The following is a 22,385-nucleotide window of genomic DNA, read 5'->3' as shown; positions in this document are numbered from 1 at the left end:
TTGCGATTATCTCATATAAACTTCCTATATTCTAATATTAGATATTTCGTATGGCGTTGAACGTGGGCTAGGTTTAAATTGCGTTCCTCACTAGCGGTAAGCATCAAAGCATATTAAAAAGATTTTATTCCGCATTGTGCGAATATAAATAATTTACTTGGCTCCACTTTTTTATATTCTGCAACAAAAAGAAAATCAACGAGGACGAAGGCGACAAAATAAACTCTCATCTTCTTCACCTATATGCGTTATCTGTTGTTCCTACATCAGTGTCCAAGTTATTGACACATTAAAGCGAGAATCAAAATAAGTATAAGAATGTTTTCAACATGTAATCACATATTTCAGCGAGACACTGAAGGCTGCGGGTATTCGGCTCTCCCAAGCATCGCAAAGATGCCTCAAAATTTGCAATGGAACCCTTGGCGTCTGCACACTCTAGACAAATGCTTGTGTAATATTTAAACAGCGAACGTTCCTGTTCGGTTTGTACTGAATGCAGACTGAGGTTTTAACCCATGCTTTGAAAGTATTAACATTAGTAAAAGACATTCAACCTACTGAGTAGCGTTAAATACGTACCACCGGCACTCTTCTTAAAGCCTTAAGTGTTTGCCACTTCAGAGCAAGGCCTTTAGACAAATGAGAAATGACCCTCAACCCATAAGCGCGCACTGGTACGTCAAAACAGGCAAAGCTGATAGCAAAAGCACATCGTCGGCACAGAGGAATCGCGCAGTGGAAGAAAATAGGCTTCCGACGTTTTTCTTTAGATCGTAAAAATACACTTGTCCTATTAACTTCTCGGAACAATTATCTTGTTTTATGCGCTGGTGGAAAATGTACACAAGCAGAGTCGTGGCATCCTGATTGTGTAAGCCTACGATCGGAACACATGTAGTAGCTCCGCGAGCTTTTTTTGTGCCCAGTCTAATTCCTTTTTCTCTCATTCGTTTTTTCCATCTTTGTTTCATCTTCCAGATTTCATTTATTCCGCTTTCCTTCGTCTATCATTTTGTTGCATTTTTATACCCCTATTTCTCACCCTACGCCAGGCAAGACCATCAAAACAAGGCCTATAACAGGCACGCAAGAATAACGTCACTTTGTTACATTTTAATTGGGTTTTAATAATCGTGCATTGACCGACGCAAGACGAGCTGTTCCTTGCTTGCTTCATACCGTGCATGAGCGACCTCTTCATTCTCGGGCGTCTGTTTGTGGCCCTCAGCTTCAGAGGCGATGTTAGAGGAAAAACCCTCATTGTCAAAACGGCACGTCGATAGCGCACGAGGATGGGAGAAGCGATGCATGAGCTCGACCTTTGCAACCCAGAGGCTTCCCTTCGCGCTTTCCGGGCGCCGTCAGCTTAACGACTTAATCTGCCTCGACTGAGACTGCCACTACTTGATAAATGCGCTCAAGTGTCTCCTGGCGTGAATACGTAAAGACAAAAATGCGTACTTTCTTGACTCATTGCAAGGATAGGTGCCCTTAGGGCTATGCAAAATCCTCCTCGGACAAAAATATATAATCATAACATACTCTCGCGTGTTTTTTTTTTTGTCTGTGGAAGCTGTTCACCGGAGACCATTCGCAACACCGCAGCTTCCAACCAAAGAAGACATCCTCACGGCTCCGAGAGAGAGAAAATAAATTAACAGGGTTCTAACATAACGTGAAATCCCCAGGAACATCAATTAATGGGCGCTGTTACAGGAGCAAACGAAGGCTACAGACTTACCCGAATCATTTGTGGCTGGAAACACTGGTGACGTATCTGTTCCGTTTCTACGTGCGTCCACTTCAAATTGACATATCATCCGGTTTTTCCTTCGTTAGCTTCCTTTAGCTTAAAAAATACGCAAGTGGAGCTTTTTCTGTTTCTTTTCAGCCATTGTATATGACTGGAATAAACTGAACTGAACCAATATGCACCCTGACACTCAGCTCGAAAAACGTGACGTCATAGCCATTCAGTCTAACTGAAGCCATAATGCGGTCAAGGGAAGTTTGCTGCATTCCAGTGTGTTGCTGGGTGGGTTGGTGACTGATCATGGCGGAAGAAATTAGCGCAGGAGACGGGACAAGCTCTCGTGTTGTGTCTACTTCTATTTCCTGTCTCCAGCGCTATTTTCTTCTACCATGAGGAAGTTTGCAGAGTCACCCGTTCAATGCTCCCGTCTATAAGAGAACTGACGTCAAGTTTCTCAGTGTTGAATCAGCGTCTGACTGGAATAGACGGAAGGATAAAAAAAAATCAGCATTATTTTGCTGTCACTATGCCAGGCAATTGTTCGGAAGAGGCAAGATCTGTACCCCATGATCTAAAGAAGATAGTGCAACCACATAAATCTATTCCAGCATAAACACAATAAGATCCCAAAACATAAAGACAGAACTACAATCAAATGTAGAAAGGTCTCATATTGTTTGATACCACAACAAATTACATACCGTATTTTTTTTCATAATTTCCTATAGCCGCAAAGTATTCAGGTGATTCAGGAGAACCCTTGTTTCGTGTACCTGGATAGGTAGCAGTAATAAAGGTATTTTGGGATAGTTGCAGGTTTTTATATTCTAAATGCGCAAGTAGACCTAGTTTACCTGACCACAATAAAAGTGCGTCAAATTACTGGGGCCGAATGAGTGGCTCTTGCAATAACGCAGTGTTTACAGATTTCACTCCTGCTCTGTCTATAAAAAAAGATACGCAAGATTTGTAAATATATTCATTGCGAAGAATGGCACTAAACAGAGCAAGAAACTTTCTTATTAATAAATTTGCCCTCGTATATGCTTCTCTATTGCTGGAACTTTGTTTCATAACCTACAGTTCCTACAAACACTAAGAAATTTATGTTCTCAGTGCCTTACAGCTGCCATTAGTATAGATTTCAGCCGCCAGATAAGGTACATAACTTTTCGCTTCAGGAATTTGCGAATCGACGCTTACTTTAACTGCTAATCGATCTGCATATTTACGCATCGGAATACTCTCCCATTCGATGACCTTTCTCATTGATGACTCCTGCTGCGAAAGTCACCCCGTGGACAGACCTTCCAAACTAGTTCCTCTAAGTTTATTCTTGCATTCTTTGACGTTTTCGTTTTTCACAAACTGCTAATGTTAAAGAAAATCAATCGATTCTCTGCATTCATTGCCGACTATTGAACTTCAAGATGAGTTTCCTGACGACGTTATGTTTGCTGTATTCGAATGCCCTGCGTCTCACACTTGTTATATCTCTAACCAAAGAGACAGCACAGGAGAAAGAAAGAAGGAAAGAAAGAAAAAGAAGGTGGCTACACGGTATGAAAGAGCACTGAAGACGGGTAGAAGTGAGCCACAGCTCGCAAATCGATCCAATGTTTCGACAACGAAGACGTTGTCGAAACATTGGCTCGGCTCGAAAACTGAAGCTCCCTCTCTATTTTTATTCAATGCTCTTTCATACAAAGAGACAGCCGTATTTTGAAAGGTATGAATAAATAGTGCCAAATCACCCAACCCCACACTCCACAGCTTACTATATGCAGCATCATTTTGACGTTCTTTAGCAACTGTGAAACGGTCAGTTAATGGAGACAATAACTGTAAAAGAAATAATCAGACAGCGGTGCATATCAGGAATTTTAATGTCTTCATCCAGAGTATAAATACATTCGCTCACATATACACTCAAAACAAATACGGGAACACTTGCACTTGTAAATCGAAAAAAAAATACTCTAGCCTCATAAACGATAACACTGTCGCTAATACATCGGGTGTCAAAGGCAGAGACGCATCACGCATTAGAAGTACTTCCCCTTCTTCAAGATCCAGAGCTGCACTTAATGCATTTGTACCGGGACTGTAGAGTAGGCCCATTACGTCGTGGTTTTTGCTTGCATATATCTGTTGAAAATTATGAAGTACCTATGAATTGCTGGTGTCGTTCAGCACGTATTTGCTAGCAGATCAATATATGGCTATCATGAGACTATGCTGCCGAAAAACGCTACGGCACTCATATTGAAATTTATTTGGGCCATACAAAAAGTGCCCCAGCGAAGCAGTTGACTTTGAAGAGCATTTGAACTTGAACCTGTAATTGCACTCCTTGCGTCTGGCACTCTTTGATCAGAAGCGTTGTCACTTATGCTCACATTCTCAGCACTATTTGCATACAGTGCGCATAAAAGACGCCATAACCATCAGATAAGAATACATGTGCCTGCCCGAAAGTCATTCTTGTATTCGTGATGCCGTAATTGTTGCATCTCTTGTGATTATTTCTTAATTACACGCTCATGCTTAACAGCACGCATTGAATAAAGAAGAAGCATTTCCGATGACACGAAATATCGAGTTCGTTTGCATTTCATGAAGCGTCAGCTATGTATTCGACTGTGATCATCAACCTAGCTGGTTTTCAGAGTACCTCGTGCAGAAATGTTTGGTACGCTCCGGCTGGAGATAACACTCTGATGACAGATGAGTGTAGATCATCACTGGTTCAATGTTTAAATCACTATGTACAATATTTGTCAAGCACACCGCGCATAAAGTTTAAAAAGCATTCTATACCGATCACAAGGAAACTTGATTAGACGCAAGCGCTGCGGCAAACCTCCTTGATGCATTATCTGCACGCAACAAACTGCATCACCTGCTAAGTACTACTACTAATTTCTAATGTGATTTCTGGATTAGAAAACGTCAGCTTTTGTGCTTTCAGATGTATCACTGCCAAAAGGATGGCATGCTTGACAAAGGCTTTGTTTCTCAACTAATTAATAACAGGCATTATGCTAAGCTCCCTAACTTGCCCTTTGCAAGTTTAACACTCAGTAAATTGCGGTGATATGTTCTAGCATTAAAATACAGCCAAAAGCATTTACACGTTTCCTGCCGCTGCGAACCTACTTAGTAACTATACTGCCGATGGAGTCTGCAGGCTGCTTCGACGGTCCAACAGTGATCCGGCTGGTCTGATCATCATGCGAACCTGCGGGTAAGAGTAATGGTACAGGCGGACCGTGCTGCTGCCACGCACGCTCCACTCGATGCCATCGGCGTAGCTGTCGTGCGGGCCGTTCAGGTTCAGGCCGTTCAGGTTAGCGGCGTGACACTGGCTATACCACCAGCCGCCACGGTACATAACCGCACAGTTCGCCGGCCCTGAATCGTTGTCACGCTCGAAGGTGGAGAAGTTGAAACCGTTAGCGTGTACCATGGCATCCCATCCTGTAAAAAGTATATTTCATCCATTAGGCAGAAACACACAATCTGTTTTGTTGTTAATCGAGCTTCGTTTCTTTGATGTACTTGTAATAAACATTGATTCTTTGTTTTATGTTTCGCTATAAATAGAAAGCATGCATGAAGCTTGGTCGCTTTATACAGTCTAGTTAGTACTGAACACCGAAAATAAACTCAGACAGGACGCATAGCTTTGTGCGCACTGGAACCACTAACATAACTGCGCAAATTAACCAGTGCGCCGTCAAGATTCAACTGGAAAACGGGCGATGTTTTGACTTGTCCTAACGTTTTGCGCCCTTCTTTGTTTGCGTGGTTCCAATATACTGGTGCGTATACGCGACATGAAGCGTATCCTGCATCTCGCCTCCCTAGATTATCACCACAGATTAGCCCGTCCTGAAAACTATCCTCTTACAATCCGACATCGTCCCCATTCCAGTGAATTCATCTTGCTCTCTCAGTTGATCGCGGTCAAAATTTTGATATTTATCTGATATCTGAACTCATCTCTATAGCATTGTTTTCCAAGGATATCAAAAGAGCGCAATCGGCTTCAATCTCGATCTGCTGTTTTCAAAGATGACAACCAGTTCACCAGTTCAAAAGCTCGATGACTATCACTGCGCATTTCTATATTATATTGCATCACCTCCTGATTAATTTTTATGTTTTATGTGTTTTTCCTTTGGTCCCTCACATTTCCACGAATTATTACATTTCGTGTTGACCACAATCGCTTTTCCTGTCTGATATCTCTAGGCCATGGGCGACTTTATATAATAAGTAATTGCTAGCAGAATTCTAAGCTGATGTTGCTCGGTTACAAAATGGGGAAAATTAGGCTTTCATTTCTCCGGCATTTACATTCAGCTATGACCGCAACAGGGGTATGTATTATGACATCACCTTCTGGTCCCATATGCTTCCCCACATGAAGCTTGAAGAGAGCCTCCTCGCTGTCCACCTTGATGCTCTCGTAGTCAACCGACACGCTGTTTTCGGTGCTGTTGCTCAGTACCACACGGAGAGTCATTTCTTCGACGCCCGACGTCAGTTCGTGCAGAGCGTGGTTGCCTGCGACAGGTTCATTCAAAAGTCAACCAGGTTACGGCAGGCTACCGCAGGGCCTCAAAAATATTTCACAGTCGTTCATTCTGCACACTTAGTCGAAAGCGGTTACTTTTAATGGGTGAGAATTGAACAATGAAGTCTCGATTCCCTAGGACACGTCATCTTGAATGGGTGAAACTTGTCCAGAAGCTGTGCTCACATGGCAGTGCCTTTTCTTTTTAATACGAAAGCATTTCTTGCCTGAAGTGGGGGCGTGTACAGGAGCCGACACTGTGGCATGTCGTCACGAACTAATAATCATCAATAATTAGACGTAATACAGTAATTCTAAAGAATAAAAATAAATCAGTCGTGTCCACGACTAAGATCAAACTTCCACCCTTCCTTCCCCAGCCGAGCGCGCAAAACCACTTCGCTGCCTCGACTCCCTGAGAGCGAGTTCATTTACCTTGTCTAGCGTAGAAACGCCGAAGGGCGCTCAGGGAAACTACAACAGCTGCAGAACAAAATGAAAGTCGTAAAATACAAACATTATAAATATAGTAAAAGCTTATAATAACCAAAATAAAATGGACGATATACGAGGAAAAATGCCAATACTAAGTGAAGTAAGTAAAGTTGTATACGTTGGGAAAGCATTGAAACGCAGAACGACTTCATAACAAGCATGGAACTCGCAATGCTTTCTCATATTCGCACGTAAGAAGGATAAAGTGCAACTCTGTAAACTCTAGACATGCGCTTGTCGAGAACAGCCCACTGAACGCTGTAAACGAAGCGGCACAGGTTAATAGAGTGCAAGCTGTCAAGAGACTTTTTTCCGCGAGTCCAAAATTGGTATGTGTACTTCATACTAAACAAAAAAAAACAAAAAAGAAAATGAACGAGATGAAGAAATGAAGGAGGAAAAAAACACAAAATAAAAAGAGAAGGTAGAAGAAAAACCAAGGGGAAGAACCTAGAAACCGTTAACCATGAACGCCACCACGCAATAATAATGCAACATATGTCACAAATAAACGCCCTCCGCAAATAAGAATTTATTGCCTACACTGAAAGCAAAACTGATGTTTTGTTAATGAGCACGCTGTGCATACCGCATGCTGTATCAAACGCTGCCGAGAGGGTTCGTCACATTGGTTTCGAAGGAGCGGAACGAACAACGTACTTTTTTTTTTTTTTTGCGGCAACTCAATATCAGATTCCGTAGCGTGCTGGCTGTACTGAAACGCTCATACATATACGGGGTTCCGCCATCCACTATTTTAAGCCCATTTCGACCAGTCTATGGGGAACCACATTTGAGAATTCAACGTGCTAAACACTGCGTACGGGCAAGAAACTTTATCTGCGCATAAAAATGAAAGAAAAACATTTATTATATCGCTTTGTCTATGATGACATTATCGCACAAGTATCCATGTCTTTAATGGCGTTAAAGAAACTCTTCAAAGAGGTAATGCTCTACAGCTGCAGTTTCTTAACGCGTGTGAAACCGCCTGGACATTAAGGAAGATGACTGCCGTCCTCTCTTTCCTGTGCCTTCGCATCAAAATTTTCTCCTCAACAGATTTCTTCATTCCATTTTAAATATAGGAACACTAAATACAGAGATAAGTATTCTATAATTCAATAAATCTAACGTCAAGAACATCTTCTATATGTTGAGGTGAAAGATTTCGTACAAACAAGTGCGGACGAATCTTCCACCAACGTTAACGTTTATTTGCCTTTGAATGTGCGGTGTCCTGCAAGTGGTTCTCGGCAGGTTATAGATTCCCCACAATCAAGAGTGCTTCAGCTGCTTTACAGAGAAAAAAAAATAATCTGAATGCTTTGTAGCCCGAAACAGCATGCTGAGGTGTTACGATGCACTGTATTTGTTTTTCTTTAGGGCTAACTATTTGACCCAGGGGTTCTCTCGACCATATATATTAGCGTGAAAGCCAGCAGCCGATTTGCTACAGCTCATGTAAAGGTTTTGTCTTGACCTCGCTCGCTTACAAAAATGCTAATTTAGAACTTCTACTAATAACGTTCCCTATTAGAACAAGACCGTTTTATCGTTTCACAGGCGTCCTCTTGTTAGGACATCTGCGATGGCTGAATTTACTTCAAACTGTATGTTTATCTTAGTAAAGCTGGCTTGTATTCCATAAACATAAAAATAATGTTTACTTTAACTTTCGCCTTCTTCCACTCCCTTACGGTGCGGTTCAGGTGTCCACAGAAACAAGTTTGACAGATACTGCGCCTTCCCTTTCCTGTGAACCAATTATTATTATTATTATTATTATTATTATTATTATTATTATTATTATTATTATTATTATTATTATTATTATTATTATTATTATTATTATTATTATTATTATTATTATTATTATTATTATTATTATTATTCGAGTACACGTTGCTTTATTTATAAGAAATTCCAAGCTTCTTGTTCCGCGTAATGCCCCCATAGCCTAAGAAATAAAGTTGGACATCTGCACGTTTTCCAATATAATAATGGACTGCATAAAGTTACTTCAGTCATTTACTGCCTATAGCAGGAAATCCCAGTTCGTCAGAATAGCAGACCATATCCATGAATCCTCTGTGAAGTTCCTTTATCAAATTAAGTGACAGTGTTATGCAGAAAAACCTGCTCACTGTTCAGCATGGCGCCTGGCACCAAGCAAATTTCTGTTTGCGCAGGCGAAGCCACCCCAATTATGACTTCGATGCTCGGTAATTCACTACAACGTAAGCATTTCGCACTTTTCTCCATTCGGTTTAACGGAATGTGGGCAAACTCACCAATCCAATACTCCTCAGAAGGGTCGCCGAATCCGTTAGCGTACTCGGTCCAATTTCGGTAGAAGTGGTACACGCTGTTTCCGAACTGTCCTCTTTTTTGAATGACCTGAAGACAAAGGAAACACCTTTGTATTACAATATTTTTTAAACAATCTGCATGTATAGCGTAGAACATAGAACTACTCAAGCTGTTCTGTGCCCTTTAAAGCAAAAAGGAGGTATTCATGTATTATACCGCAATGGGTAACTTCGGTAACAGGCGGAGCAAATTTGCTTTGACGCCCAAGATGCTTCTATAGCATGGTTGCTAAGGTAGCTCACTCACCTGGACATTTACCATTCGGAATACCTAGCAATAAATAGTTTGGGTTTTCCTTAGACAACAACCGCGGCTGTTGGTCATAGTGGGAAAAAGGGTGTAAGGAAGGAAGGAACAGCTCAAACGGACGGGACGTGTAGGAAGGCGAGACCGACACATGAGCCCATGTGTCTGTCTCGCCTTCCTACACGTCCCGTACGTTTGAGCTGTTCCTTCCTTCCATTCAGTATGAACCAACCAGCCCGACAAAGCACTCTTCTTAAAAAGGGTGTACAAAGAGCATATAGTTTAGGGAAAGGGTCTCACTGTCCAACCACCGCCGTCTGTGTCCATATCGCAGTAAACGTTCTGCCCTGACGAGCCCGCGGCCTTGGGGAATACAGTGTAGACGCCACTCTTTTGCTGCCCAGCATGTAGCAGATCAGTACAATGCCGAGGTAGAATACTGTCTGAAAGGGATCGCAATGAAATGCACAAGTTAACCTAAAATAGGAAATGCCCCATAGTATCCCTACAGCTTCAAATTGCCAGTTTTGTAATGTGTATATAAAATACATTACTAGCGCCAATTAACCGCCCCCCCCCCCTTCCCCTTGCATCTTTCTGCACAGGGAGAGATTTTAGTCCTGCGTTGCTTGTTTTGGTACGTAGAGTAAATTCGTAATCGGATTACAAAGTTGTTGTTTTTTTTTTTTGTTATCATTGACTGCTCACTTGCTCTCTTTGCTGAGTACCACCAGTTCATAAGTTACAGAGTTAGTATCACTATGCTTTTCATAGCTTTCTTTATATATCTAAGCCACGCTTAGATCAGTGTCCACAGAGGAGATGAAATGCCTAAAGAATATTTTGTTAAGTTGCTGTACTTACGCCTTTTGCCAGAGTACGTTGCACTAGTCTCGATTTAGCTTCCTTCAAGTTCTTACTTTCTATTGCTTTAGCTTTCTTTTAACATTTCATTCTAGAATTGCGTAATAGCATTTAGTGTCTTGCAACTGGGGAACAAGTTACCAAGTCGAACACGATCATGATATTAGAATAAGGAAAATTTGGCCGTGACAGGGTGCAAGGGATGCCTGATAATATTTTTACTCGTATACATAACAAAGTTCTTAAATATGTGCGTTTAGAGATAAACGACCTCTAAATACATGTTTTGTGTACTACATCTGAAACCAAGACCAAAAATACTCACTTTTAATGTCCCCGAGCAATTTTGCCAGTTCTTGTACACGCTCTTCCGCCTGTTCAATGGTAGGTTTTGGCACGGCAGCCGACTGTATAACAACGAATTCGGCGGCTAACACCAGGTAGACAAACATGAGCCAGTGTTCCATGATGATGTTGCGTGAGACAAGCTGAATGTGGCTTGATGACTGTAAGCAACAAGAGAACGAAATGAGGAGGTCAATGTAGTGACCAGACCCAGAACAGTTTTCGCCACATGGTCTGAACTGTCGCGTGGGTGAAGTTCATCCAAAGCCAGTGGTTGAGGTAGCCAGGAAAGAAAGATAATAGAATAATAGAACGGAGATGGGCTGTGTTAACAGTGACAAACGAAGAACTAGGCAAACATGGGGCGACGACTGTCACCTACAGAGCAATAGAAAGTAAATGATTATAAAGGAAACCTGAGCGCAGCGCATTTTCAATATCAGTGCACTGAATCGAACGCATTTATTTCGTCTATTCCCGATACTCCTAATGATTTTATTACGATGCTTCGCACATTTCTGCAAAGGTTTCTAACCACTAAATTTAAGTGCTTAGGAAGCTCACACCGGGTACCATCAACACCCCAGAAATAATTCAAATCATAAGAAAAAACAATGGTTCGTCATCAATTGACGACGCGGCGTGTTTGTAAACTTTTTTGGTCATTGATGAGATTCGTTGAATAGGCTTTGAGTAAAACAGTGACAATTTACAGTATATTGAATAAAAAATTTATTTCAACTTTTCTAATTGTCAAAGTTTTCAGGAGGGAGGAAATCTGACTGGAAGAACCTGAGCTCAATGTATTTCTCTCCCTCGTCTGAAAATTTGTGACCACCACACTGAGAAAACCTCTGCGCCGCCATTTTGAGAAGAATGACGGATTTGCATATCCACTTTAATTCACACCAAAAAGTTCTGCGCAGATGCGTGCGCGTACTAGCGATATCTGCCTCTGTTCCGACACCTATATTTTGTTTCGTGTTGTCTTTCTACCTTTCAAAAAGCCTATATTTCTCAGAAACAGTGTTGCTGTTATTGTGCCGGTCGAGATTTTTCAGCGGCGGTTTCGTCCGAAGGAGCGAAACAGTGCAGATGCTATTCTCCGAATTTGCTCGTGAGGACAGTGGCTTGGTCATTTCATCGCTTTTGCAACCGGAGCTGTTATGAACTCATATACACTGCGTCTTCCTGCCTCCACAAGTCAACCACTGGCTGCAATAAGCAGACCCTCCGTATGCATCCGGTGGAACGGGAAGAGCATCTATTCTCCAAAAAAAAAAAAAAAAAAAACTAAGCGTTCTCAACAGACGTCGTTCCACTGAAAGCGATGAAACACGCACATCCTCACGCTTGCCATTTTTTTTCTGTCGGGAAAACACTGTACACTTTCCTTCTCCTGAAGAAGGAGCTACCGAAGACGTTAGGCAGACACTTCGAACGCGTCGTCATTAATGTTTACTGTTCGATGACGGCGCCTGTCACGCAGACGCGGAGAACTAAGGGATCAGACATGCGACGATCATGCACACAACATTGGCGTCGTTGCCGTTTATATTTCTCTTTTAGCGATCACCGGGATAATGTTGACGTAATTTACTTCGCGCACAACGGCAAGGTCTCCAAGAAACAATGTCCAGTGCCACGAACTAAGCAAATATATAAGAATAAACGATAGCCACAGTCCTTCCTGGAAGCTTGCGCGTTTCTTTTAGAGCCGGAATCTTTCGCAACGCACACGCCAACAGGAGGGGTCGATAATCAGCACTTACCTGAATGTGGAAAGGTTCAACTGCGTCACTTATGGAGACTAGACGTGCTCTCAGCCGTGTGGCAGGGTCTCGAGTGCGAGGAAGTTGCTCCTTAGGAGCTTTTATATCTCCTCTTGCTCTAAGCAGAAGCTCTGAGGTATCAGGGGAACTACCCATACGTCACTATTCTCTGGAGGGAAAACGTACGCTTTCACTATCTCTATGTGCAACGCATGAAATCTTTTCTCTCTCTTGTTCAAGAACACTGACCTATCAAAGACAGTTTTCCGCACGAGTAGCGAAACAAGACACTGAAGTAGACGTTGCATTTTAATAAGGCAACATGAAAGTTTATTAGGCAACAATAAATCTGCCACGTGCTCTCTGACCGACGCTGCCGCTTAAGCACATCGCTGTCAAGTTGCTTCGCCCCGTCTTTATTTTCTGTTGCTCTCTTTTTTTGCTAAATTAGTTGCCCTATCTTTTTCTCGTTCTGTTTTTCTTATCTGAGAGCTTTGTGACACCTGTCAGCCTTAAGACACGCTATGATGTGACCGCCGCTGATAACACATAGCAAAGGCGCTGAATGCGTTTTCTAGCCTCTTCGCTTTTCTTGTCCTTCTGCCGCTGTAAACCAGACTATCTCGCCGGTTCTCCCCGACTACATAGGAAGCCATGTTTTGGCGCTTATCTCGATGGCCTTTTCTTCGCTGCTGAGCTGTCCGGGAAAATCCTGGCCGATAAAGAGCGCAAAAATGACACACGAGAACGAACGAAGAGTAAGCGGCTGGAAGATAGGGAGAAAAGAGAGGATACGTAGGCTAATGCATCACCTTGACGTTTGCTCGTTGCTGTGCCCCTCTTGGGGCCGTCAGCCTAACGACTGGCAGCACGGGACGTCCATCCTTCGTTCTTGGTGTCCTTAGCCATTTCTCATTATTTTTCTTTCAATATCCAATAAATTTTGCAAAAACATTGCGCCACTTCTGTAAATCATTTTCGCATCCTAATGTCCTTTTCCAAGCTTTAGATAATCGTTTATTCATCACTCCAATTTATTTATGAACGTGCTACCTCATCGGCTGCTATCCCGGCCGTGTATTGCCAAACCATATCCCGTAGGAGCAGTCGAGCAGATAACGCTCTGGCGTGTGATTTTTTCGCGTGATCGCGTGGCGCCTGATTTGTCGCCAAGTGGCGAACGATTAGCGGAAATATTTTATAAAAGAAATAAGAGCGCATTTAAAGGCAGTCGCTCGAGTCGTTTCTGTGGCGCATTCTAATGTACAAGATGCAAGATGCTGGCTTATACTGGTTCCGTTTTCTGATCATTGCATGGTATTAGCCAGGCTCGGTGGCAACGACCATTCAAAGTTTAGGCCGCAGTGGGAACTTTGGAAGTTAAACTCATCGCTGGTAAATGACCGAAAATTTATCATTCGTGTGCGCTCACAGCTCCAATCATATTTTTCCAGAAATCTACCATTGTTCGCCGCTTAGGCAATGTTCAAGCAAGAAGTACGTGCGATAGCAATTGAACTTTGCTCAATTAAATCTTTCTACAGGAAGCACCAGGAGGAGGCACTTGACAAAAACTTGTGTAATCGGTATGAACTAGAATGTGAATCCCCTGGACCATATGCGGACGAAATTGTTAGTGTCAAAAGTTAATTACAAAGACATGATGCACAACGATACAGGGGTGCCTTAATTCAATCTCGTGTCAAACCTGCATTGTACTGCTAACGGCCGACGCGGCAAACTTTGCTTGATGAACGTCATCATGCGACTGCAAAGCTGATTCCAGGATTCATGCGTAATGCACATTGGTTACGATTACGAATGAGGTTACGACCGCATGCGTGGATTATTACTCGAAGTTGTTTAGCGCCACTCCTGTAAGAAATTCTGACATAACCTCGCGTTTCACATCCCTGGTGACCCATTTATCAGAAGATGATTGTTCTGTAATTAGTAGCTCTTTCACGCAGCAAGAGGTTGACGTGGCAATTGATCAATTACCTCTCTCAAAAACGCCTGGTCCTGATGGCATTTCCTCTGAATATTACAAAGCTTTTAAAACTGTTCTTGCTCCTGTCCTGCTAGATGTCTTCGTGATGAGTTTTGATCTAGAAGCCCTTCTCGAGACTTTTACGAAATGCCACACTGTCCTGATTCCAAACAGTACTGATAAAGAAGAATTACCCTCAGTGGAAGGCTATATATAGACCAATCACACTGACAAATGTGGACTAAAAGATTTTCGCCAAAATTCTATCAAATCGCCTACAGTTCGCAATGTCGGTTCTCATTGGCCCTCACCAGACGTGTGGCTTGAGGGGTCGTGCCATACAAAATAATGTACATATTGCGTACAATCCTCGAATCGTGCTCCTGCTCTCAGGTAGACCTCGAAAAAGCATTTGATCGAGTTCGTCATTGTTTCCTGTTTTCTCTTCTAGAACGAGCGAATGTTGGTTCTGTAGTACTGAAGGGGGTGCAACTTTGCTATAGAAATTTTCGAATCGCCTAACTGTAAATGGCCACCTGTCAAGCCCCGCACCAATCAACTCTTCTGTGAAGCGAGGCTGTCCGATGTCGCCGCTGCTTTTTGCTCTTTACTTGGAGCCACTTTGTCTGAGTGTTTTACATAACAGTAGTATCCATGGCTTCCCTCTCCTTGGAAATGAGGTTAAAGTGCTTGCATATGCGGATGATCTTGCCTTTTTCTGCACTGACAAACCAAGCATAGAAAAATTTATATCCAGCATAGAATAATTTGGCATTATTTCTGGGGCTCAGATGAATCACTCCAAGAGTTCCGGCCTTTCGTTTGGTTCGTGGGGCTCAACACCGCTCCTATATGCAGGAGTTGAATGGTCATGTGTGCCCCCTAAATATCCGTGCGTTCCACTGCATGCCTTTAGGTTAAGTGCAAATTACTGGAAAGAGCGCGTTCCACTCTTTCAGCGTTATGTTAATAGATTTGTTCCCTATCGGCTTTCAATATTCGATCGGGCTCAGACCTGCAACATGTTTTTAGCGACAAAAATTTATTATGTGCTTCAGGTCTTACACTGTGCTCCTCCACCGAATATTTGCGACGTTTATTAGGTCATCCAATTTTGAACCGATTAGACGTGATAACCTATTCAGACCTGTTTGTGCATCTGTATGTAAGGAGGTTAGTTGCCCGTTTCTTCTTTTTTCGTGACTGTTCACATACGGTTATTAGAGCATTCCTATAAGTTAATTTCATGAATTTGCTTCCTGACTTAGTGGTTTCTTCAGATTTTACTGACCGCCCGCAGTTACTAGGATTTATGCAAGAAGTTTATGCATCGGTGAGATTTTTGACACTACGATTCTCAAATGAATACTCATATTCTGTTTCGCGCAAGATACTATACAAGAATTTGGTAGCAATGCTTTTTCCACCACTACTGTATCGTTCTTCATACTTTGGTTTTAAGGGTCATGATGTGTTGAAAAAGGTGCGCAAAATGCAGATTTCTCCTTGCACGAAAAAAAAATTTTTTAATTACTCACCGAAGCTCTACCTGTTAACACATGGCTCCATAGGAAAAAATATTTGTATCTTCTGTACACTGCCGTCTGTGTGATGTGCCTGAAACAATTGAGCACTGTTTCATTATTTGAAAAGACGCAATTCTCTTTTGGGACGTGCAGCAAAGAACTCTAAAGAAAGACTGTTCAAAATTCGTACAGTTTGCGGTACCTTGCTGTTACGTAATCTGATTACGAACCCTATGACATGTTTTTCCTTATTGAACTTCATAGCTTGTGGAAGACACCCATGATGGATCGCAACGCTGAACCTGTTGTTCCACCTAGACTCCATTTTAGCAGAATGGTGCTGCAACTAAAGGACATTTATGATGAAAATGACTTTCAACCTGATTGGTTTCAGCTGGTGACACGGTGCTTATCTTTGCCTGCCTTTTAGATGTGTTTTCTGTTGTGCATCTCAGCAATGTCTGAGTGCATTGTGAAAAGCATGTGTACATAACCTTCTCTGTACATAACCACGTGTAATAAATACCATGTCAGAAAAAAAACGTTTCTGTGACGCATTGTATAAATACCTTATACTACTTATCTCTTCGCAGAAAACATATGCTCGAATCCCATGAGTGTAATGTTTTTCTGAAACTTTTACCACTCACAACATTAAAAATATTAGTAACAACGTCTGCGGGTTTTTTTTTTTTTCTTTAGGCTGCATTATGTGATTCTTTTGGTTCTTAATAGCCTAAACGCCAGCCGTGAACAGAGCCAGCCACCAGATGACGGTATGACAACGGTTAACACTTTGCAATTACCTTCACCATTATTCTTTCCTGCCTTCAATGAGTGTATGTTACCTTTAGGTGGCGTACAGAGTAAGTGTATGTTACCCTTAGGTTGCGTTCAGAGACACCCTTTAGTAACAATCGCCGATTTTACTCGCTGAGAGCGGCTTATGCTCGAGAGCTCCCACGGGATATGGTTCGACAATACGCATCCTGGCCATGGCAGCTGCCTTCCAAGCAAGCCAGAACCAAGGCGCCCATGTGCTCTGCGATGTCTGTGCACGTTAAAGAACCCCAAGAGGTTGAAATTTCGGAGTCATCGACTACGGCGTCTATCATAGCAGTAGTCGCTTTAGGACGTTAAACTCCATAAATCAAACCATTTTATCTGCTTCTTGCGTGACTAATGCGCACTTCTTGTAAGTGTGTTTTGCACAAAGTATGAGCGAAAACTTGGCCACAGTAAAGCAAAATTCATAATTCTATACACCAGAATCTGCACAAATTTCTATGTAATATATACGTCAAGTGCATTCATTGAGCTGTCGCATTTTGTTCACACGAGCCGGATACGACCTGCAGCAAGCGGGGCATAGAAATCAAGGTATTGAAGGAATAAATGATATATGATAACGGATTACGGAATTGTTGTTAATGCTTTGAAGCACAACAATACAATGGTACGCCCTTTATTTATGCAAGAGAAACACGGTTTTGTCCTCCGCTTACACCGTCAGCACATCTCTCGAAAGGTGGGAGTGCGCTCGACTTCTACTTCAAAAGGGGCCTGACAAAAGATGTAATTCCCTTTTCAGTGAGCTAAATACGCAACATATGTTTTTACGAGCGCACAGAAATCGAATCCAAAAACAAGAAAGACGAAGGGATGAAGCGCTCTGATTAGTTTGTTGTGCGCGAAGCCCTGCAAGCATGGAGACAAATTAACTATAGCTGAACAACACGTACAACACATGTTTAGTCATAGAATGCGCAATTTGCAGCCACTGCAGAAATAAAGACTTCGCATTAGAACCGCACTACTTATAATATTATAGAACTAATCATGAGAGGTTGCGGCCATTTACTGCACCAGGGTGGCCAACTCCTGTTCCGGTGAGGGAGTGCGTTGCCGGAGGTGTTCACCGGAATCAGGTCGCACGACCACAAACCTGTTTATGCGATTCAATCTACACACGGATTTTTTTTTTCTTACCCCGTGGAGAATTGAGCGGCACCGCGATTCCAGCTCCAGTCCTCTTGCATGCGAGGCGGATGTTCTGCCGCTACGCCACAGCTGCACAATATAAAATCCTGTCTATAAAATCCTATAAAACCCCGGCCCTGTGACCAGCTGCTGCGGAACAACTGACCATGGTGGCGGTCACACCTGTGACGCAGCAGGGGTGCTAAGAATCTCTGGCTGCGCTGGACAGACCGCCATTGGAAACTGACCCTGGCAACGTTTAACGCTAGAACCCTAGCTAGTACAGCTAGTTTAGCAGTGCTGTTAGAGGAACTAGAGGGTATGAAATGGGATTTCATAGGACTTAGCGAGGTTAGGAGGCCGAATAAGGCATATACTGTACTGAAGGATGGGCATCTACTGTGTTATCGAAGATTACCGGAGAGGCGAGAAATAGGAGTTGGTTTCCTTGTCAATAAGTATATATGGAGTAATATAGATGAATTCTACAATATTAATAAGAGGGTGGCAGACATCGCAATTAGGCATATTAGGCGGTACAAAGAGAAGGTTGTGCAGGCTTATGCACCTACATGTAGTTATGATGACAAGGCAGTTGAAAGCTTCTACGAAGATGTAGAATCGGCAATGCAAAAAGTAAAGACGGAGTATACTGTACTAATGGGGCGACTTCAATGCCCAAGGTAAGGAAAAAGCAGGCAGGAGACCAGGCAGTAGGGGACTATTGCATTGGTTTTAGGAATAGCAGGGGGGAGTTACTAGAGTTTGCAGAGCGCAATAACTTAAAAATTATGAATATCTTCTTCAGCAAACGGAAGAACCGGAAATGTACATGGAAAAGTCATAACGGGGAGTCTAAAAATGAAATTGACTCATACTGTTTTCAACCCCCGCCAGTATGCAAGATGTAGAGGTGATCAGAAAAGTGTCATGCAGTGACGACAGGATGGTAAGGTCCCGAATTAGTCTAAATCTGAAAACGGAACGCAACAGATTATTAAGAAAGAAGACCATCAATAAATTAGCGGTGAGGGGGAGGGCAGAAGAGTTCAGGATTTCGATACATAATAGATATTCAGCTCTAACCGAGGATAGTAACGTTACCCCAGAAGCAATAAGCAATAATTTCAGATATATCATTACTGAGTTCGTTGTAGAAGTAGGCTGTAGGATGGGTACGGCGGATACCGGCAAGCTGTGTAAGGAGAAGAAAGATTTGATTAAGAAACGCCAGGGTATGAAAGCATCCAATCCTACAGACCAGACAGAATTGGCAGAGACATCAAAGCTAATCAATAAGCGCGAAGTGGGCGATATAGGAAAATATAACATAGAGAAAATTGAGCATGCTGTAAAGAACGGTGCACGCCTTAAAACGGTGAAGAAGAAATTGGGCACAGATTAAACTCAGATGTGTGCGCTAAGGAACAAGGCGGGCAACGTCATCACGAATATGGACAAGATAGTCCAAGTAGCCGAGAAGTTCTATATTGATCTCTACAGTAGCCAAAGTAGTCGGGACCGTACTGAGATGGCGGTATTGAAAAACAGCCTGACATTCCACCAGTGACGAAGGACGAGGTTAAGAAATCAATGAAAACTATGAAAAGGGGGAAAGCAGCTGGAGAGGATAAGATAACTATAGATTTGTTAATGGACGGAGGAGGGGGGGGGGGGGGGAATTGTGCTAGAAAAACTGGCTATCAAGTATACGCAGTGCCTGGTGTCATCAACGATACCGGAACCATGGAAGAATGCAAACACTATCCTCATTCATAAGAAAGGGGACTCTAAGGACCTTACAAATTACAGACCAATCAGCTTACTGTCTGTTACATATAAGGTATTTACTAAGGTAATCTTTAATAGAATCAGAACAACCTTAGACTGCCATCAAGCAAAGGATCACGCAGGGTTTCGGGAACGGTACTCTGCTGTCGATCATATCCATATCATCATCCAGGTGATAGAAAAATGCTCGGAATATACCCAACCCTTATACATAGCATTCATTGATTGCGAAAAAAACATTTGACTCAGTAGAAACCTTGGCGGTGATGCTGACATTGCGAAATCGGGGGGTAGTAACTCAGGAGATGAACTACAAAGAATGATTGCTGGCCTAGATAGGAAAAGTAGAAAGGTAGGATGGAAAATCAATATGTAGAAGGCTAAGGTTATGTTCAACACCTCGGGAAGGAACAGCAGTTTACGTTAGGTAGCGAAGCACTGGAAGTAGTAGGGAATATGTCTACTTAGGAAAGGCCGTAACCGCAGATCCGGACCATGAAAAGGAAATAACAAGAAGAATAACATTGGGATGGAGCACAATTTGGCAAGCAATCGCAGATTATGACTAGAAGCTTACTGGTATCGCTCAAGAGGTAAGTATACAACAGTTGCATGCTACCTGCACTCACCTATGGGGCTGAAACGTGGAGGCTAACGAAGAGGGTTCTACTTAAGTTGAGGGCTATGGAACGGTGAAAGATTATTGTTATATAAGCTCAGAGGGCTATATAACGAAAAAGGGTAGGGGTAACATTAAAAGATTAAAATGGTAGGGATAACATTAGAATGTAACATTAAAGAGGAAGCGTGCAGACTGGGTCACAGAAATAACTCATTTTACTGACATTCTAGTGGGACTCAAGAAGAAATGGGCATGGGCAGGACATGTAGTGCGAAGAGAGGATAACCGATGGACCCTTAGGGTAACAAACTGGTTACCAAGGGAAGGAAAGCGTAGCAGTGGACGGCAGAAAGTTAGGTGAGCGGACGAGGTTTATTTATTTATTTATTTATTTATTTATTTATTTATTTATTTATTTATTTATTTATTTATTTATTTATTTATTTATTTATTTATTTATTTATTTATTTATTTATTTATTTATTTATTTATTTATTTATTTATTTGTACCCTCAGGGCTTACAAGAAGCGTTATAGAGGGGAGGGGCTTTTGCACATCATTATATAAATGAAATACAAACAAGATGAAGAACATAATTGCATCGGCAAAATAGAGACAAATGAGTAATATGCCAACTGAACAAAATAGATAAACAAAAACAGATAGCTTACAGTATGCGAAAGAAAAGGAAGTAAGGAACAAAACCTAACAAAAAAAAAAGTTTTCATATAGGAATAAACTCACTTTCTGAAATATTTGTTAGTGCTTTGCGAAAATGATCGGTGTCGATGATAGCAACTAAAGACGCAGGCAGGTGGTTCTAGTCGTGACAGGTCCTTGGCAGGAATGAATATGAGTAGGTGACTGCGCTGCGAAGGTACATGCACTTTGAAACGATGATCCACACGTGGGGAGATATAGGATGCAGGTGTAATGAAACGTGACTTAAGTATCTGGTTATGATAGTAGATTTTGTGAAAAAGGGAAAGACGTGATAGTTTTCTACAGGAAGAAAGAAGGGGAAGGTTAAGCGCAATCTTCATATCAGTAACGCTAGCAGTACGATTATAATTGTTAAGTATAACACGTACAGAATGATTTTGTACGCTTTCAAGGATTTTTATTAGAGTGGCATATCCTGGGTCCCATATTGAATATGCATATTCGAGGATAGGCCTGACATTTGTGATGTAGAGGTGTTTTTTTAGAGGTGCTGGGGCTAGAGAAAAGTTACGTTTGAGATAGCCAAGAACGCGGTTAGCTTTCGATGTAATGTATTCAGTGTTTTGATTCCATGTGAGATTGTTAGTAATATGCACGCCAAGATATTTGTATGAATTAACCTGATCAAGTGGAGTATTATTAAGTACGTAAGTGGAGCAAGTTGACTGATTTCGAGAGATTTTCATTGTTTTACATTTTGAAGTGTTTAGTTCCATTAGCCAGATCGCGCACCAGTTTACAATGTTATTCAGATCATGCTGGAGTGTTGCTGTATCGTTACTGCTTTTGATCTTGTGGTATATGACACAATCGTCAGCAAATAAACAGATGGAACTTGAGATTTGATTAGGAAGGTCATTGATGTAAATTAAGAAAAGCAACGGTGCTAAAACGGATCCTTGAAGTACCCCTGAACCGACTGGTACCTCAGAAGAGTCACTGTCATTAGTGGTAACATACTGCGTGCGGTTAGAAAGAAACTCTCGAATCCAGTTTAAAACCAAAGGATCAATGTTTAGTCGGCCGAGTTTTAATAAGAGTAGGTGGTGGTTAATTCTGTCAAATGCTTTCGAAAAATCCAGAAATATACAGTCGGTAATAAAGCCAGTGTGCAGAAATGTATTAAGATCATTGCAGAATGTTAATAATTGAGTTTCGCAAGAAAATTACTTTCGGAACCCATGCTGACTGCTATGAAAAAAATTATTTGATTCTAAGAAGTTAGCGAGATGTGAGAAAATGACGTGTTCAAAGATTTTACATGGAACTGATGTCAATGAAATAGGTCTATAGTTGGAGGGGTTATGTTTGTCACCGGA

The 22,385-nt window shown here is 41.9% G+C and overlaps 1 protein-coding gene across 1 annotated transcript; it reads right to left on the bottom strand.

Annotated features, from left to right (window-relative positions):
• Positions 1-3,624: 3,624 nt before the first annotated feature.
• LOC146195928 (techylectin-5A-like) lies at positions 3,625-12,507 on the bottom strand. The gene is made up of 6 exons (XM_084597964.1): positions 12,434-12,507; positions 10,642-10,822; positions 9,753-9,895; positions 9,128-9,233; positions 6,161-6,328; positions 3,625-5,236 (listed from the first exon to the last, which is right to left on the bottom strand). Exons 2-6 carry the CDS (start codon positions 10,781-10,783, stop codon positions 4,923-4,925), a joined length of 873 nt encoding a protein of 290 aa, XP_084454090.1. The 5' UTR covers positions 10,784-10,822; positions 12,434-12,507; the 3' UTR covers positions 3,625-4,922.
• Positions 12,508-22,385: the final 9,878 nt, after the last annotated feature.

Source organism: Amblyomma maculatum, chromosome 3 (assembly GCF_055883805.1).
Source record: "Amblyomma maculatum isolate TAMU_Amacu chromosome 3, ASM5588380v1, whole genome shotgun sequence".
NCBI lineage: Eukaryota > Metazoa > Arthropoda > Arachnida > Ixodida > Ixodidae > Amblyomma > Amblyomma maculatum.
The sequence above is the reverse complement of the archived record's forward strand: the minus strand, read 5'-3'. Positions and strand labels throughout refer to the sequence as shown.

Bases quoted from the DNA above. Each gene is read 5' to 3' on its own strand.
- LOC146195928 (XM_084597964.1), bottom strand. From the start codon at position 10,783: ATGGAACACTGGCTCATGTTTGTCTACCTGGTGTTAGCCGCCGAATTC. The intron at 9,234-9,752 runs GTGAGACCCTTT...CTTTGTCTTCAG, and splicing joins CAGACGGCGGTGGTTGGACA to GTCATTCAAAAAAGAGGACA. The intron at 6,329-9,127 runs GTGAGTTTGCCC...AACCTGTCGCAG, and splicing joins TTCTGAGGAGTATTGGATTG to GCAACCACGCTCTGCACGAA.